The 19,194-nt window shown below is 43.1% G+C and overlaps 2 protein-coding genes across 2 annotated transcripts in view; one reads left to right on the plus strand and one right to left on the minus strand.

Moving 5' to 3' along the window:
- The window catches only part of mrpl27 (mitochondrial ribosomal protein L27), an 8,652-nt gene extending 4,399 nt beyond the window's left edge, over positions 1-4,253 (plus strand). The window contains exons 2-4 of the mRNA XM_033044467.1: positions 2,036-2,161; positions 3,083-3,150; positions 3,505-4,253. Of these exons, the coding sequence (XP_032900358.1) occupies positions 2,036-2,161; positions 3,083-3,150; positions 3,505-3,711 (401 nt within the window). The 3' untranslated portion in view covers positions 3,712-4,253. The remainder of the gene's footprint in view (positions 1-2,035; positions 2,162-3,082; positions 3,151-3,504) is intronic.
- Positions 4,254-6,279: 2,026 nt separating this feature from the next.
- LOC116987745 (protein HEATR9-like) overlaps positions 6,280-19,194 on the minus strand; it is a 36,317-nt gene continuing 23,402 nt past the window's right edge. The window contains exons 11-15 of the mRNA XM_033043977.1: positions 15,952-16,025; positions 13,997-14,048; positions 13,011-13,097; positions 11,644-11,735; positions 6,280-7,625 (exon numbers count right to left, since the gene is read on the minus strand). Coding sequence (XP_032899868.1) covers positions 7,547-7,625; positions 11,644-11,735; positions 13,011-13,097; positions 13,997-14,048; positions 15,952-16,025 — 384 coding nt within the window. The 3' untranslated portion in view covers positions 6,280-7,546. The remainder of the gene's footprint in view (positions 7,626-11,643; positions 11,736-13,010; positions 13,098-13,996; positions 14,049-15,951; positions 16,026-19,194) is intronic.

Genomic DNA, 19,194 nt, shown 5'->3' on the forward strand with positions numbered 1-19,194 from the left:
CCCAATGTTCACAATGGGATGGAGGTGAATTGACAGTTTGCTAGATTATGGAAGGGCCAATCAGAAGCTTGTTAACAGGGGAAGAAGCTATTTCCGAGTCTGGTGCGCGCATTCAAACCTTTGTACCATATGGGCGTGGGAAGAAGGAGGAAACAAGGGTGGGGCAACTTTTATCGGACTCCTTTCAGAAATGTGATAGGGTAGAGACATATTTGAAGTGAGTATAAATATGAAGTTTCAGGGAAATTAGAGGAAGGATTACAACGGTAAAAGCTTGCTCAAAGGAATATCTTTCATGTCCCTTAGGAACTTGTGTTTCAATATCACCTCTCATTCTTCTAAAAGTTAAGGAATACTGACCCAATCTATTTAGGTATCCCCGATGGGTCAACCATCACATCCCAGGAATTAGCCTGATAAATCTCCTTTGGATTGCTTCCATATCCTTTCTTAGGTAAGGGGGCCAAAACTGTATATAGTACTCCAGGTGTTGCCTCACCACCACCCTGCACAATTGTAATAAATCCTCTAGATTTCTAATCTCCAGACCCTTTACAATATGTAATTTGCCCTCTTTACTCACTGCACTTGCTGACTTTGTGAGATAGATACATAAGAACATCTTGATCGTTCTGAACTTCATTTGCAGCCTCTTCCACCGAGATAATCTGCTTTTTGATTCCTCTTACCAAAGTGTCTAATAATTCCCCACATTTACCAGGTTCCCCTCCATTTACCAGGTTTCCACCCACGCATTTACCCTGCTGATACCCTGTTGCAGAATCACAACTTGCCCTTTCACCTATTTTTGTGTCATTGGGAAACCTGGATATCTTAAACTCTGGCCGCTCCTTCAAGTCATTAATATATATAGATACGGATGTGTGTCTGCCCAGAGATTGGATCTTGGCCCTCTGGTTATCTTTAATTTTTTATTATATATATATATATATATATATATATATATATATATATATATATCCAACCTTAAAAAAAATAATTTACTGCAACTCTCTTTTCTATGTGACAGCTAGTTTTCAATCCATGCTAACAAGTTAGACAATGTCATCTACATTAAGCGCTTGCTTTGGAGAGCAGCCACCTTCCTCCCTGCAGTGTGCTCTGTTTGAAACCCTCTGGTTGTCACAGTGTCTAGATGTGCACATTGTCCTCCAGTCCAATTAGAGCGTTGTACAGTTTCTAATTAATATGTTAATTATTTTGATGCATTCATGGTGTATGTAGATATCCACACAGAGGTGATTCTACATTATGGAGGAGGGGGGAGAGGAGGAAGAGAATGGGAGTTATGCCCCTGTCCCACTTAGGAAACCTGAACGGAAACCTCTGGAGACTTTGCGCCCGACCCAAGGTTTCCGTGCGGTTCCCGGAGGTTGCAGGTGGTTGCCGGAGGTAGCAGGTAGGGAGACTGACAAAAACCTCCGGGAGCCGCACGGAAACCTTGAGTGGGGCGCAAAGTCTCCAGATGTTTCCGTTCAGGTTTCCTAAGTGGGACAGGGGCATTACATTCCTTGAAAACAGTCAATTTCATGATTTTCCATAAAGTTGTGTCTTGCATCAAGAAACACTAGTTGAAAAAATATTGATTTATTTATCTCAAATTTTTAGTCGGCAATTTGTGAATTCTTTAAGGGTGAATTTCCATAACTGGCTGCCATGCAGGGGTCACCGGTATTTGTAATGTATAATGTAAAGAGGCAGAAATGAAGTTGGGTCGGGTTTACTGAAATGGCGGAAGTTACACTCCATTGCGTACTACATGTCAGTTAATTGGATTTTGCAGGAGTGGTTTATCTTGTATCTAGTATCTTTGCTCTAGGCTGCCAGTTCTAATTCCGCCATCTCCTTTTGTTTAAATTGTTATGCAGTTTTCTAAGTTCAAGTTAATTTATAAATAGGAAGCAATAGCTTTAATATAAACATATGAGAGAAATTTCACTTTGGTTTACTATTTCAAGTGTTGCAATGTTGTTTTTCCGTTAACATAAATTTCTTCTTTTAATATTCCCTTTAGGATTTTTGGAATTTCCACAGATAGCGGTCATTGCCATGAGATATGCATCCAAAAAGGCAGGAGGCAGTTCAAAAAATCTGGGCGGCAACAGCCCAGGCCACCGTTATGGGTGGAAGAAGGGAGATGGTATGTATTAGGCTTGAATGGGATAAGTGTTGTTTGCCCAAAGACTATTGGGCATAGAAAGATATCTGGATTTAAGACCTAATAGCAAACTAAATAAAAATAACAATTGCATTTGCTGCAAGTAAGAATTTCATTGTTCTGTTTCAATATGACAATAAAACACTCCTGATGTAAAAACAATAGGCCTTTCTTGAAGGGCAAGAGAGAAGGAAGCAATCCAGTACTCCGTGCAGTGGAACCATTAGTAACAGCCATATAATAAGCATAGGAACTTACACCGCTGAACAGCAAATGTTGTAAGCGTGAAATATCATGGGAGATATGAGTATTCTGGGGCGCTGATGCTTGGCCTCAACACAGTACTGTGACCCTCCCTGCCGGCCTTCTTCCCTCACTGAACTTTTTTATTTCCAACTGTCAGCGTGACATCAACTGTCTTGACTTCTCCATTTACCATACCCACTCCAATCTCTCCCCATCTGAATGCATAGCCCTCCACTCATTCAGGAACAATCCAAACCACAGCCACTAATCTTATAGTTCCCCAGCCCAGTGCTGCCCTATCTCCTTCCCAAAATCCACAGGACTGCACTGGCAGAAATATAGCTGTTGCCTGCTCTTGCCTCACAAAACCCCTCTCCAAATACCTGATTCCGTCTTGTTCTGTCCCTTGTCCAGTCTCTTCTCCTGAGTTCTTCCCAGTACAAGCTTTGTTACCACTAATTGGTACCAGTAGCGACTTGATTCTAAGGTTTACATATGATGATACAGTAAAACTAATTTTCACAGATAAAATTTAAAACTTCTAGTTGTGTCGTGTTTGTAGACTGTGCATGGAAAGGAGAGTGTGCTCTTTATCAGTCGCCTCTTGCGTTTTGTTCTGTAAGCTGGAATAATGATTACTTGTCTATCTTCCCACAGGGGCTTTTGTTCGTACAGGATACATTTTGGCAACCCAACGCCTGGTTCGCTGGTACGCAGGAGCAAATGTAAGTTGTTGAGTGAGACGAAAAGAGAAGATGCAGGTCACTAAGTGTCTATTTACAGTTAATGTTTAAAGTAAAAAATGAAGTCTTCAACTTCAAATATTAATTGCTTTTGTTTCTCCATAGATGCCACTTGACTGCTGGGTGTGTCCAACATTTTGTTTTTATTTCTGGTTTCTGGCATAAACAAGTTTTTCATTTTCAGTTTTTGAAGCTAGAATGGCTTCCCCTCATCTCTACTCCACTTTCCATCATCACTTCTGTAGATCCCAGCTAATTGAATACAAGACTTTGCTTTTATTCAGAATTAGATACGAATGCTTTTACACACACTTATGCAAGTTATTTTTCTTACAGGTAACAATGGGTAGGAAAAAGACTCTTGTTGCCCTTGAAGATGGCACAGTCCGTTATACCAAAGAGATCTACGTCCCTCTACCTCGCAGCTCGGAGTCCATGAAAATAATCTCTCGCCTTCCTAAAGGGGCAGTCCTTTACAAGACATTTATTAATGTGGTCCCCAAAAAGCAGGAAGGTTACTTTAAGCTTGTAGATATGCTTTGATCCTCTGGAATGGATTTTCCATACTGCAGGCTGGCTGACAGAGGCAAATGTTTGGTGTGTGAATTACCATAGGCCTTTCTACGGAAGGGAACACTTTGTTCTGTCAGCTTTCCCTTCTTTTAGCAGATGGCACTGGCTAAGATCAATAGGTGCCCAATGACTTTTGTTGTCCCTTTTCATTTGCGACCCTGCCCTGAGGATGTTACTGAATCTGAAGGTAGAGAGGAAGGCTGCCGGACAGCCCATTATCGCAGACATGGCTCGTTTGAAAGAGCTCCCCGTTTTAGTCACGTTTCTCAGCTCATTCCTCCTGGTCTCGTATATGTTTCATTTAGGAATGTGACTGCCACGGAACTATTTCACCTGCTGGATATCCACAACATCCCTTTTTGACACTGGTTACAAATGTTCAAGAAAATAAATGCTAAACTATCGAACATTTTGTTCACTGAAAGCAGCTGCTCTGTGTATCAGAAACCGAATCCCATTTTCACTCCTTTCTGTAGGTGATTTTCTTGCCTTTAATAAATGTTTGTTTTTAAGTCTAGTGCCATACAGTTAGTCTTGAAAACACCGGTTCTGGGCTGCGCAGTTTCTAGGAACCCTCACTCCACTGGATGTTTAAGTGTGAGCCCAGGCAGTGGGGAATCCATCTTGCACATCCAGGTGACTGGCAAAGTACCAAAAGCAATGTGATAGCATTTGCACACAGCAAATTACAGGTTACTTTCTCCGTAGAATCATAGACACTCCACACGGCAGACAGAGTCTGTTCAACACATTATGTCTGTGAGAGCTGAAAAAGCCACTCAGTCAAATTCTTCCTGGACTAGGTTCCAGCCCTTGAAATACACATCCAAGCTCTGAAACATGATGGTTTCTGCCTTCTGCTCTTTGAGTCATGGAGTTCCAGACCCACACGACAATCTCGCTGATTAATCGTCCATTTCCCCCCCCCCCCCCCCCACCGTGCGTGGTACCCTACTAGTCTCATCCAGTCAGCCAGCCTTGCACAAGTAAGTGCTATCACCTCCTTTCCCCTCTGCACCAAATACCCTCTCTTACCATATTCCCAGTTTCACAATGTGTTCTACACAGGAGCAAACATTGGTTTACTGTTATATCTCACCCAAGGCACAGCTTCTGTTGGCAATTATTACATCCTATTTGGGTAGACAGTGGCAGGATTGGACTGAGTAGGCAAAAGTAGTCTGTTGCTGGTAGATGTTTCAAAGATACCATGTTAAAAGATTTGAATGCGAGCATAGGGAATACAGCTGCAAAGGCTGCAGAAATCATTTGCTGGTTCCAAGGCTGAGAGAAATTTGTCCAAGTTCAACTTCAGATTGCTTCGGTGTCGGGGCAAAAGTCTTATTGCAACAAGGTAGCTAATGTGCTTAAGACCCAGGTTTGGGGTCAAGGATTAAGACCATCACAGTTTGGCCTAGTTACACATGACTCTTATGCCTTTGTATACATTGGATACAAAAGGTAAGGAATAGTGTCAAGCACATTACGGTGACAAATAATTGTTATGGAGCACCAAGCAGCGGACTTCTGAGTTTTTGAATTTCCAGTAGTTTGTTCTGTACTTCGTGTGTCTCTGGATTGAAGGTGTCAGGAAAAAAACTTTTTATGTTTTTGGGGTTTATCAATACCACCATGTGGTAGAGCAACACAAAAACAACCTGCTTCAGGTGAAAGAAGCTGCTCCATTGGCCCAGTAGAGGATGTACTGGCCGTAAGCTGACCGTGTTGGACAAGGTATTATAATGTGTTCCACCAGGATTGAGGACGAAAAGCAAAACATGTCAGTGATTTCTCTCCCATAACTCATGCATGTAGTAGTGGGAAAAGGAAATATCACCATTCACAATTGATTAACATTTAAAATTGCACTATCTTGAGCGGGTAAATTCAAGAAAAAGTTTATTACAATGTGAGTCCAACAGAGAAGAGTCTGAATTTGATGATTTCTTTTTTTCACAACCTGTGTGTACCTGCTCAGGTTTGTATTTTAGGAGAAAACATTTGTACGTTCAATGACATAGCCAGGTGCAAATGAAAATTTAACAAAATGAGCCATAATGTATCTGCCTCTGATGCCCTCTATTATATTTAGTGAATACATGGTAAATCCAGCTGGGTTCACAATACTGATAATCACATGTTACTGTTTTCTACTTATTAGGTTCACTTTAAAATGAACACAGAAAGGTTTCCCTCTTATCAATGAAGAATTGGAGTGTTGCCTGTTCATGTTTAAACACTAAGATGTCTCTTTCAACTTTACTCATTGACCAGTAGGTGTACTGCTAACCTTTGTACGGTAACTTTGAAAAAGGCTTTTGGAAAGACCACACGTGTGCAAGTTTGATCCTCTTAACAAAAAAAACCATATTAACATAGAAGGCAATCCAAAGGAGATTCATTCGCCAGGCTCATTCCTGGGATGGGAGAGTTGACATACCGAACGAGGCTCAACAGCTTGATCTGTATTCCTTGGAGTTTAGTAGAATAAGGAATTACCTTATTCAAATACTTAAGATCATAAGGGATTTTGACTCGGTGCAGGCTGAGATGTTTTCACTGGCAGGAGAGTCCCAAATAAGGGAACATTGTTGCAAAATAAGGAGGCAATTGTTTAAAAAATGGACCTCTATAAGGTCACTACTCTGCCTCCTGTGCTCCAATGAGAACCCTAACCTATCCAGTCTCATAACTAAAGCCCTTCATTCCAGGCAACATCCTGGTGAACCTGTTCTGCATTCTTTCTAATGTTTCCTGTAGCCTAACCAATGACTTGCACAGTTGCAACATCATGACCCATGTCCCCTGCCTATGAATAGCCTTTGCTTATAAAGGCAAGCAAGACATGCTGATTTCCCCTAACAATTCCTGCATTGTCATGTGATCAGAAAGCAATCCAATCTCTCCTTAAACCCCAGCCCTCCCTTCTGGGCAACATCCTGGTGAATCTCTTCTGCATTCTTTATTGCTACCATATTTTTTCTTGTGTGGTGACCAGAACTGTACACAGTACTGCAAATGTGGTCTAAACAATGTTTTGCACAGCTGCAACATGACGTTCCAATTAATTATATGAATGACTGCATAGGAAGGCAAATATACCAAGTGCTGCCTTTACCACCAGTGTCACCACTTTCAGGGAGCTATGGACTTGCAACTCAAGGTTCCTGTACATCAACGCTCCTGAGGTCCCTGTCATTTACTCAAGATGTCCTACCAGAATTTGCATCATAGGCCTGAGTGCTAGGTACAGCACAAGTGCTGCATTTATTCTCAGTCCACGTTTATCTGTGGGAGGAAAAATCAGGTAATGGTTTGTTGCTCATAAATACAAAGAGCTTGGCTGTGTGTGGATAAGGTCAGGGGTCAGAATAGGTCATGGCTCCTGTAATGTAACAATCGAAATAAACTTGGCTCTATGTGCACTGCCGACACTTGTCTGGAACAGAGACGACCAGCAAATTGGACACCAGCAAAACATTAATCGTAGAGCTAGGGGAGTCCAGGAAAGGGGAAAATGAAACAATATAGAGCAGAATGTCACATTTCCCAGCTTTATCTCAATCTACATTGGAAATTCTATAAGCTAGGTGTGATCCTAAAACAAAGGTATCTGATTGTATGTCCCCCATTTCTAACAGGAAGAAGGCAGCCGGGCCTAAAAAGATCTGAGACCGTTTAATACAATGTACCGAATAACCTCAGTTCTTTCCAGGCTATGTTCTTATGGCGAAAAACATTGAGACCTAGCAAGGCTGAGCAAATTTAAAAGTGAAATGAGTGCAAGTGCAGTGTAGCATCTCCCCTAGAAGGCCTGGGCTGGCAGCGTCATTTTTTGGTTACTGGAACTTTTTTCAAGGATCTTCATTTGTCTATCAGCCTCCCTGTAATGAAGCAAACAATGGGCATTGGACACTCATAAACCAGAGTAAAATAATTTCTAATTATAGTCTTAAAAAATTGGGTTTGGAGGTTGACATCGTTGATCATGGACAGATTTCAGGAGGTACTGAGTAAGTCAGAGGCCTCAGTAAATGGACCATGTCCTTGGAGGTATTCAACCTCTGGAACTGAAACACAGTCTGTGCTGGATCATCAGTAACTAATTTTACAGACTCCTGCATGTGCATGGGCTTCCTAACATTTGGTTGATCAAAAACATGTTTGTAAATGCAGTGGAAGCCATACTGGATTTTTTCCACTCACCTTAAGCTTGAATATTAATTGGGTTAAATACTGATGGAGCCTAAACCTTTAATTGTCTGATTATAACTAAGCCAAATTATATGTGTATAAAGGAACAGCAGATGCTAGTATATACCGAAGATAGACACATGGTGTTGGAGTAACTCTGGGTCCCGTGGCAGCTGGCAAACACATCCCGGTAGATTCCCAAACACTCATCTATTGTACATACAGTGCCCGCCATAATGTTTGGGACAAAGACCCATCATTTATTTATTTGCCTCTGTACTGCACAATTTGAGATTTGTAATTTAAAAAAAAGCACGTGTGGTTAAAGTGCACATTGACAGATATTATTAAAGGGTACTTTTATACATTTTGGTTTCACCAGGTAGAAATTACAACTGTGTTTATACATAGTTTCCCCTCCCCACCATAATGTTTGGGACACTTGGCTTCACTGGTGTTTGAATTGCTCAGGTGTGTTTAATTGCCTCCTGCAGGTATAAGAGAGCTCTCAGCACCTAGTCTTTCCATCATCTTTGGAAACTTTTATTGCTGTTTATCAACATGAGGACCAATTAAAGTCAAATAAGCCATTATTAGACTGAGAAAAACGAATAAAACCGTTAAGAGACATCAGCCAAACCTTAGGCTTACCAAAATCAACTGTTTGGAACATCAATAAGCACTGGTGAGCTTACTAATCGCAAAGGGACAGGCAGGCCAAGGAAGACCTCCACAGCTGATGACATAAGAATGATCCCTATAATAAAGAAAAATCCCCAAACACCTGTCCGACAGATCAGAAACACTCTTCAGGAGTCAGGTGTGGATTTGTCAATGACCACTGTCCGCAGAAGACTTCATGAACAGAAATACAGAGGCTACACTGCAAGATGCAAACCACTGGTTAGCTGTAAAAATAGATTGGTGTAGTGAGGCCAGGCAGGTAATGGGTTTTATTAACAAAACACAAACAAAAGCATGTAATACCGCGTACCTAGTCTAGCGAACAGACACAGCTCCTGTCGAATTGACGAGCGCTAATTACTAACTAAAAGCCCGCGAACGAACCCCCGTGGTCACTTGACAGTGCCGACCAATGACGAGGGTTCTGATTTCCCAGCCCCACCACTAGGTGCTGCTACAATGGCCAGGTTACAGTTTGCCAAGAAGTACTTAAAAGAGCAACCACAGATCTGGAAAAAGGTCTTGTGGACAGATGAGATGACGATTAACTTATATCAGAGTGATGGCAAGAGCAAAGTGTGGAGGAGAGAAGAAACTGCACAAGATCCAAAGCAAACCACCTCATCTGTGAAACACGGTGGTGGGGGTGTTATGTCCTGGGCATGTATGGCTGCTGAAGGTAATGTTTCACTTATTTTCATTAATGATACAACTGCTGATGGTTGTAGCACAATGAATTCTGAAATGTAGACACATCCTATCTGCTCAAGTTCAAACATGCCTCAAAATTCATTGGCCGGCAGTTCATTCTACTGCAAACCATTGATCCCAAACTTACTGCTAAAGCAACAAAGGAGTTTTTCAAAGCTATAAAATGGTCAATTCTTGAATCCAATTAAGCATGCCTTTTATATGCTGAAGAGAAAACTGAAGGGGACTAGCCCCCAAAACAAGCATAAGCTCAAGATGGCTGCAATACAGGCCTGGCAGAACATCACCAGAGAAGACACCCAGCAACTGGTGATGTCTAATAATCGCAGACTTCAAGCAGTCATTGCATGCAAAGGATATGCAACAAAATACTAAACATGACTTTCATTTATATGACATTGCTGTATCCCAAACATTATGGTGCCCTGAAATGGGGGGGACTATGTATAAACACTGCTGTAATTTCTGCTTGATGAAACAAAAATGTATAAAAATGGCATTTATTAAAATCTGGGGGGAGGAGAGCAGGGGGTGGGAGCAGGGGAAGAGGGGGGGGGGGGGGGGGGGGAGGGGGGGAGAGAGAATTTAATAGGAACTTAAGGAGCAACATTTTTACACAAAGGGTGGTAGGAATGTGGATCAAGCTGCTGGAGGAGGTATCTGAGGCAGGTATTACCACAATGTTCATAAAATATTTGGACAGGTACATGGACAAGATAGGTATAGATGTATATTGGCCAAATGCAGGCAGGTAGGTCTAGTGCAGTGGTTCCCAACGTGGGGCGTACGCCCCACAGGGGGGCAATTTGATTTTTAAGTGGGGCATCAGGTAAACATATGTAGTTTATGTTTCAGATGTTATTTTGAGTAAATTCCATTTTCTGAGAATTATTTATTTGTCTGCTCGTGCTAAAATATGTGGGGGGGGGGGGGCATCAGGATTTTAGAGGTGATTAGGTGGGGCATGGCCAAAAAAAGGTTGGGAACCACTGGTCTAGTGTAAATGGAGCATGCTGGTCAGTGTGGGCAAGTTGGACTGAAAGGCCTGTTCTTGGTTCTTCGTTTCTTGGTCCTCCAAAATATTCCAAATGGAATTTAAACTGGAGGTGGTGAAGGGAGGGGTGTTGCCAGGCTCCACAACTCTATGGCTAAATAAAAAGCTAACTAAATGTTCAAATGGTTAAATTGTAATTTATAAAACCGCTGCTAAGTTAAATTAAGTTGAACTTTAAAACGCAATAAAGTTATATACTAAACTGAAAGTGTGAGCCAGCTGATATCTGGTCTGCCCTGCTCCATTACCCTGGTAGGCAGAGAGCTGGCACCATCATCTTCACTGACACTTATGATGACATGTGAGTTTCCGAACACGACATTGAACCTTAACCAGTGCCAATCCAGGACGGTCTGCAGAACTTTTAAACAGATTCGATGGAATGAGCTCCCGGTAAATGAACCAGGAGCTCATGCGAAGATAATTGTTGATTAACCTGACCACAAACATCTGTGTGGGGGAGGGAGACAGCAGCCTTGCCTTGATGCCACTTGCTCAGGGTTGCTGAATTTGTGCTCCAATATTATCAGAACACAGACATTCTGACCAATGCCAGGTGGCCCTCATGTGGCTTCAATTGACTGATTTAGATGGTCAACGTCTGTTTATTGGCACAGAACGCCAGTGGGAATTAGAGAAACATACGTTTGCATCTTACTGTTAAATTTACTTCTCCCTTCTCTCGTTTCCTGCAATCACCAACTCATGCTGGATCATTTGTTAACCTCGCTGAGGTATGTTGCCTGTGAGATGAGACTGCGTATGTGTGGGCATGATTGGCCCCAAAGTCCACTCATATCAGTGAGGCGTTGAAGCAGGAGCTGGCACATGGGTTGATAGGGATGAGTTTGCTCTCACGGGGGCAGTCATTTAACTTTCTGCAGATTAAATTAAGGACAATCTGCAGAAATCCGCCTCACCCGTCCCGATGTAGTGCCAGCCCGGCCAGCTGTCCGACCTTTGGACCTTCGCTTACTGCCGACACCACCACCCCTCCTTCTCATGGCTGATCATGAGTTGGATGGGGTGCTGGACTTTGTGCGCAACGTTGCGCGGGCCAAAACTCCTCAGCTGGCCCGCCGGCTGGGCTTTGTGTGCAGTCCAGCACCCAGACCAACTCATCATTCACCCAGCCACGGCCGAGTCGGTCAACGAATAGCCGTCGGGAATTTGTCCCGCATTGTGACCTTTTGTCCCTTATTTGGGAGTGAGAAAGTTGGCAACCCTGTGTGTGACTGTGTTGATTCTCGTCACGATACCTGGCAAGTGGTCCTCCTCCAAGCTGTCGGTTCATCAGGCTCAGCTTCACTTGATCATCTTTCAGATGCAGCTTAGCAAATGTGCGCATTATCTGTCAACAAACAGCACATAGTGGATTACAACCAGCTGCATGAAACCAGAGCAGGCCACAGAGAGTGCAGAATATAAACATCCAAGTGCCCCCAAAAACAAATCAGACCTCGGACAGGAAGAAATTTGTTTATTCTCCAGAGGGACGGGAGTGCTTGAGCATGAGGCCTTTTTGCAGTGGGCCATGAATTGTTTACTGAGTAGAGCTCTCTGCACTGCTCTATCAAACACCCCTATAACAGGGAGATTCAAAGTAAAGCACCCTCTACATTGTCCCATTGCCGACTCACAGAGAGGGCGATCATGTCTCTACACTGTCCCACCAAACATTCTCAGGGGAGGGTCAGCACGGGTTAGATTGGGTGAAAATGTCTACGTGGAAAGTGAGAACGGCCTGTTGGACGTTCACCTGGTTTTGTGGACTCGCTCAGCTTCATAGGTCATGTAAACAGTGACGTGGCTATATTGTGCTCAGCAGTGGAGGCCTGTGAATGCACCATAAAACAACACGGCCTCCCAACAAGGCTGCAAAAAGCCAAGAGAGGAAGCTACAGCAATGGAGAAACCAAAGGTTGTCAAGACTTACCATGAGCAACAACTTAGCTGGTACGTATCATGGTAAAACCGGGTGAAGATCACCTAAAGTCATTTACCATTACCTTGGAGAATTCTCCAACACCTGTCCACCGCTTCAGGATCATTCCTCTGAGGTCAAGCTCTGATGGAAATGTTCAGTCAATAAGCCTCATCCAGGGACCAGGAGAACATTAGATACAGATTACACTTCTCTACGCCATCCCAGCAAACACTTTTAGGACATGTCAGATGTAGAATAAAGCTCTCTATGCTGTCTCCAGACTAAAAGGAAGGAGGCCAAATCAAGTGATATTTTTATGGCAGAGGTAGAGATAATTTTGATTATTTCAGGTGTCAAGAGTTATGGGGAGAAGGCAGGAGAATGCGGTTAAGAGGGAAAGATAGATCAGCCATGATTGAATGGCAGAGTAGACTTGATGGGCCGAATGGCCTAATTCTGCTCCTATCACTTATGAACATGAAAATGCATCACTGGGGCAACATATTCCACCCCTATCTCACTAACGCTGTGGGATTCTGTGTCACTTTAGGGGCTCGCCTGGGAGACATTTCTCATTGACAGGCAGCTGACTGCCATTCCCATGTTCTGGACTGGTTCTCAGATACAGTTTCAGATACAACGTACATCTCTAGATCTAAAGGAACCGAGCTGCCACTGTAGTCAGCATAATGCACAGACCTGGAATCGCACGTACTGGCTGATGTCTGACTCCAGCATCTCAAGCAGTGTGTTAAGCACTTTCCGGTTGGGCAGCCCAAGAATGCCCTGTAAACAGAAGGAGGGAGGACACCATTTTACTTCATGAGGGAGCAAACAGGAAACATATCATCTACAACGAGGCAGGACCTGACGTTCAGGCTGCAGGAATTTCTAAATGCCATCTGGCGAACAAATCTGCTTTTTGAATAAAGAATCCGATTTCCAACTCACTGCCTGGTATTGGAGTATTCTGTTCAGTTCAAGTCAAGTCAAGTCACATTTATTTATATAGCACATTTAAAAAACAACTCTCGTTGGCCAAAGTGCTTTACATTTGTTATAAGAATAGTATAAACAAACAAACTACATACATATATACATATAGCCCTCGCTCAGTGGACGTCAGGAAAGGCTTGGGAGTATAGATAAGATTTTAGTCTTGACTTAAAGGAGTCGATGGAGGGGGCAGTTCTGATGGGAAGGGGGATGCTGTTCCACAGTCTAGGAGCTGCAACCGCAAAGGCGCGGTCGCCCCTAAGCTTCAGACAGCAAACTCCTCACAGACCTCTGAGAATTCCAGTTCCCAGAGTTTCATGATTCCCCTCCTGACCCTCCTGACTGGATGAACTAACTTGCTGAACCTCAAGCCCCAAACCAATCCTAACCCCTCACCTGCCCTAAAACAATTACAATTCCTAACATTGGTCTTCCTCCAAACTATTACCCCAGCTTCAAAGCTACACCTCTAAGTGAAGACATGGTTAGTCAGTTCAGGAAATAAATTGGCATACAGTGATGTACAGACACTGCAATGATTGAACGGAGCTTTGCTCTGTTTGCAATCAGTACTTTTCGTCTGGGAGCTTATGAAGACTGTCTGTGATACATTCTGATTCTCCCCAAGGTTAATGTTCCTCTTCACAGGAATAAACGTCAAACCAAAACACATCGGGGAACTATCTCACCAAAGAGATGACTGCTCTTCCCCGGGCCAATGCGTCATTATCTTCCAGCTGCCTAATGAGGAGGAAAACAATAAATTATTCTCCGAGAAGATTAGATGTTAGGGATAGGGTTGGGGTATGGTGGGGTCAGGATGAGGGATGGGTTGTGATGGTGTCAAGCGAGTGTAGCTGGGCAAGTGGTTGGAGTCTCAATACAAGAGCACTTCAGAAATAGTGGGATAGTATGTTCGGATGGACTGAAGATTGGTTATAAAGAGGGAAGCAGAGAGTCAGAATTAAATAACCAGTGGAGTCCCAGTTCAGTTCTTTCCACCAAATAAATATGATTTAAATTAATGGCCCAGAGGAGGAGACTGTAATGTATCCAAGTTTGCTGATGACATGAAAATAGGTGGGAAGGCATGTTCTGATGAGCAAAATGAGAATTCTGCAACTATTTGGATACGTTGTGTGAGAGCACAAAAACCTAGCAAATGGAAGTTTGACATCATGCGCTTCAGGAAAAGGAATCTAAAGATGGACTAATATCTAATTGGAGCGAGATGGCAGATGAGCCAAGCGCAAGGAGGTCTCGTCATGTTGGTGCAGGACTCGTGTAGCGAGTGGTTCAGGAGGCAAATGGCACGGCATAAGACAAGATGTGGCAGAAGTAGACTCAGATCATTGCAGGTAGGTCTACAGTTGACAAGTGGATCACTTAAAATTGTAGGATTTCTGGACCAATATTTTCCTGTCAGCATGAAAAAAATGGTAGCAAGTCCAAGGATCTTTTATGTCAAGGGATATTGAAGGTTGAGTAAAAGGAAAAAAACAGGAAGCACATGGCAGGTGTAGGAAACTGAAAACACTGGAGATTCTTCAGGGGTTTAATAAGTGCAAAGAAGGAAATAACGGGGTGGGGAGCACTGTATCACTGGCAGCAAGATTGAGGAAAATCCCAAAGCATGTTATTTATATTAGGAGCAAGAGGATAAATAAGAAGAGGATAGCTCCCCTGATGAACCAAAGGGATTTTATTTTTGCAGTTTTTATCTTTTTGTATCTTGTAGAATTTATATGTAATTTATGTTTTTGTTTGTTGTCTAAATCTAGTTTAGTTTAGTTTTGTTTATTGTCACGTGTACAGTGAAAAGTTTTTTGTTGCGGGCTATCCACTCAGTGGAAAGACTATACATGATTACATTGAAGCCGCCCACAGCAAATAGATACAAGATAAAGGAAAAAATGTTTAGTGCAAGATAAAGTCCAATAAACTCTGATTAGGGATAGCCCGAGGGTCTCTAATGAGGTAGATTAGAGGTAGCTCAGGACCACTCTCTAGTTGGTGACAGGATGGTGATCTATGTGCCTGTGATACTGCTGCAAGGAAGATTTCATGTACCTCAACGTACCTGTGCATGTGACAATAAACTCGACTCGACGTATAAAAGGGAAAACTGTGTGGAGCCAGAAGATGTGGGTGATGTCTCAAATCAATACTTCTCATCTGTATTCATTGTGGAGAAGCACATTGTAGTTGAAGATTTCAGGGAGGAGATGGGGGACATGTGTTCTTTAAAATGAAGATATTGGATTATTAGATGTTTTGTGTGCCTTGAGGTGGGCTTGATGAGATGCATCCTTGGTTGCACTGAGGCCCTGTGATAGATTGTTAAATCTGCTGGCCGCAGGGGAACTGTCAGACAGTAGACATTAGAGGTCCAGAGAGGGTAGAAGGCCGTTCTGTGTAGCCCAAGAGGAGGGGGTCCGCCTAAGTCAGATGAGAGTGGGTTTAGGACCATTTTTCAGGAGCAATGTTCCACATGATCAGGTTGTCTGGAGGGCCCTGTTTGGTGTTGCATGCATCCTCTGCAAGACCTGTACCACAGATTGCAAAGCCCACTCTGATTATAGAGCTGGTAGGAAGGAAAAACTTTGGGTTAATTTAATTGCAAAAAAGCTTGTTAAGGACTCACTCTTCAACATCATCCCACACACCCCTTTTCATGCCCAGCATATTCACAATCATGGCTGCCCGGCGAGACACAGCCTGAACACAGAAAGCAAAGGGTTAATTTATGCATCATTATAAAGTCAAAGAACTATGCAGACAAGAAACTGGCCCTATGGCCCAACTTGTCCATGCTGGCCATAGCATTCTAGGCTTGTCCCATTTGCCTGCATTTGACCTATATCCCTCTACATTCTTCCTACCCTTATATTTGTTCAAATATCTTTTGAAAGCCATTATTGTATCCAGCTTCCCCTGGCAGCTCATTCCAGATGCCGACTACCCTTTGAGTGAAAAATTGCTCTTAAGGTCCCTTTTAAATCTCTCCCCTCTCATCTTAAGCCTATCCCCTCTAGTTTTAGAATTCTCTACTCTGGAAAAAAAAACTATGAGCATTAACCTTATGCATGCCCATATGATCTTGTACACCAATGTAAGGTCACCACTCAGCCTTCTATGCTGCAAAGAAAAAGACCTAGCCTATCCAATCTCTCCTTATAACTCAAGCCCGCAAGTACAGGTAGCATCCTAGTGAAACTTTTTTGCACTCTTTCAATTTAATGACATCCTTCATATAGCTGGAAGTTTACACTTCTCTCAATATCTTCCCCAATAAAGCCAAGATACCAAACACCTTCTTCACCACATTGTCCACCTGGCTCAACACTTTTAGAGAAAAATGGACCTGTACATCCAGATCTCTCTGTTCTATAACACTACCACTTACTGTGTAAGTCCTGTCTTGATTTAACATACCAATGTGCATTCTCATGGGCGGAAATCCTGAGGGGGGATGGGGGGATACGCCCCTCCCATGTTTTGAGAGGTGGGGGACAATTCCCCCTCCCCATGTTTTGTAATCCGGAGTTTGAAATTTGGTGAAAAAAAACAATTAAAATCTCCGCTTGTGGGGGTATTGTTAAGCGCTTGTTAAATGTCTCTATTAACATCGTATTAACATGATGTGTCACCAATTATGTTTTGACCTTCAAGTATTACTGAAGGTATTCACGGAGAATTTCTTAAAGCTGTCTGATGCGGGTACTATTACCATTTGAACTAATTGGATGTAGTGGTGGACGGAAAAGATTTAAATGGGTATCGGATTTAAACGGGTCACGTCATTACGGGCTCCGGTCGAACGGATTTCCTGGCTGGCTTGCAGGTAAGTACCTCATTCATGATCACTCACGTTATTTAGTATATTTTTCCCATCTCTCACTCTCACCCCTCCAAGGTTGGTTCTTCTGTTTACATTTATTTGCTTCAGTTTTATTTGTTTAAGTGTATTTATCACATTGTAGCTTTTGAAAGATTCAAGCGGGTATCAGACGCTTTCTAAGATTTCAACATCGAGGAGCTCGCAGTCTCGGGTAGAGACTGATGTCGGGAAGCACCAAAGATGCACGAGGTTCAACCAGGGGTCCGATCGCCCGGCACTGGGAGCTGAGATCACCCCCCCCCCCCGATAGGGGAGCTTGATTGCCCCGGCACGGAGGGCCCGACCGCCGCCTACGGGAGCCAAGATCGTCACGTCAATGGAAGGCTCGAGGCCCCCGACCGCGGGAGAACAAAGAAGGGAAGAGATTTAACTTTTTTTTCATCTTCCATCACAGTGAGGAATGTGGAGGAGTCACTGTGGTGGATGTTTATTTTAAAATGTATTTTGTGTGTTTTTTTTGCTTTTTATTGGTATGACTGTATGGTAAATCAAATTCCTCTATGTTGCAAAACATACTTGGCTTATAAAGTATGATTATGATATCCTTCCATACTGTCCAATTTACCACACAGATTTTGGTGCCATCTGCAAATTTACCAACAATGTTTACTACACTATCATCCAAACCGTTAATGTAAATAACATACAACAGTGGACTCAGCACCAAATCCTAGTGGCACTCTACTGGTTACAGGTCCCCAATGGGGTCAAGGAAAGAGCATTCTGCCGTGGCCCTGTTTTCACCAATCTTTCTACCACCACGCACAAGAAGCACAAGAAGCGCAAGACAGACGCCATTGCATGCAGATGGTGAGACGTGTGTTTAGCTCTGGCTGAACAACCTCATTGTGTGTGGACTCGATAAGAAGAAGAGGTCCCCAATCAGAAAAAATAACCTACACAACTACCCTTTGATTGGTTCCTCCAAGGCGCCTTATTTTACAACAATATCCCTTTGTTCGTGATCCTGCTGCTTGTGAAACATCTCAACATCTATGCTGTCAACCCACCCTTCGGATCTTATATGTTTGAATAAGATCACCCCTTATTTTTCTAAACTACAAACATAAAAAACAAACCGGTGTAGCCTCTCCTGAGGGGACAGTCCCTTCATTCCAGGAATGAGCTGGTAAATCTTGTTTAGACTGCCTCCAGCCCTTATTGTTTTGGGAAGGGACCAAAACTATGCACTGTACCCCAGGTGTGGCCTCACCAACAAAGGGAATGTTGTGTACAGGTCCACAGATCCCCGAATGTGGCAGCACAAGCAGGTATGGTGGTGAAAAGGGCACAGAGGATGCTTGTCTTCATCGGCTGAGACAGGGTAGAAGAGCAAGGAGGTCTCGGTAAAACTTGGTGAGGCCACAGTTGAAGTACTGTGTACTGTTCCGCTCGTAACACTATAAAGAGGATGTGACTGTACTGGGCAATTGTTGCTATCCAGGCCTTGTTCTACTTCCCCTTTTCCCAATCTATCACCATCTAGATAATAATGTATTTTTGTTTATATAGTCAGTGAGTCATTGAGCAGGGAAACAGGACCTTCGGCTCAACTTGTCCATGCCGACCAAGATGGCCATCTCTGCTAGTCCCACCGCCCGTGTTTGCCCCATATCCCTCTAACTCTTTCCCTTCCATGTACCTGTCTAAATGTCTATTCAATGTTGTTATAGTAACTGCTTCAACCACCTTCAATGGCAGCTAGCTCCACATGCCCATCATCCTCAGTGTGAAAAAAAAGCCCCTCAGGTTCCTATTAAATCCTCCCCTCTCACCTTAAACCTATGTCCTATGGTCATTATTTCCCCTACCCTGGTGTAAGCTAAATGGATAACCACACACTTATCCATGTTAAACTGCATCTTGGAGATAATATGCATCGTTTCCTCATCATCATTAGAGATGTATAAAGAGAAAGAGTTTGGCAGCACTGGGCCTGTACTCACTGGAGTTCAGAAGGATGAGGGGGAGACCTCATTCAAACTT

Source organism: Amblyraja radiata, chromosome 26 (assembly GCF_010909765.2).
Source record: "Amblyraja radiata isolate CabotCenter1 chromosome 26, sAmbRad1.1.pri, whole genome shotgun sequence".
NCBI lineage: Eukaryota > Metazoa > Chordata > Chondrichthyes > Rajiformes > Rajidae > Amblyraja > Amblyraja radiata.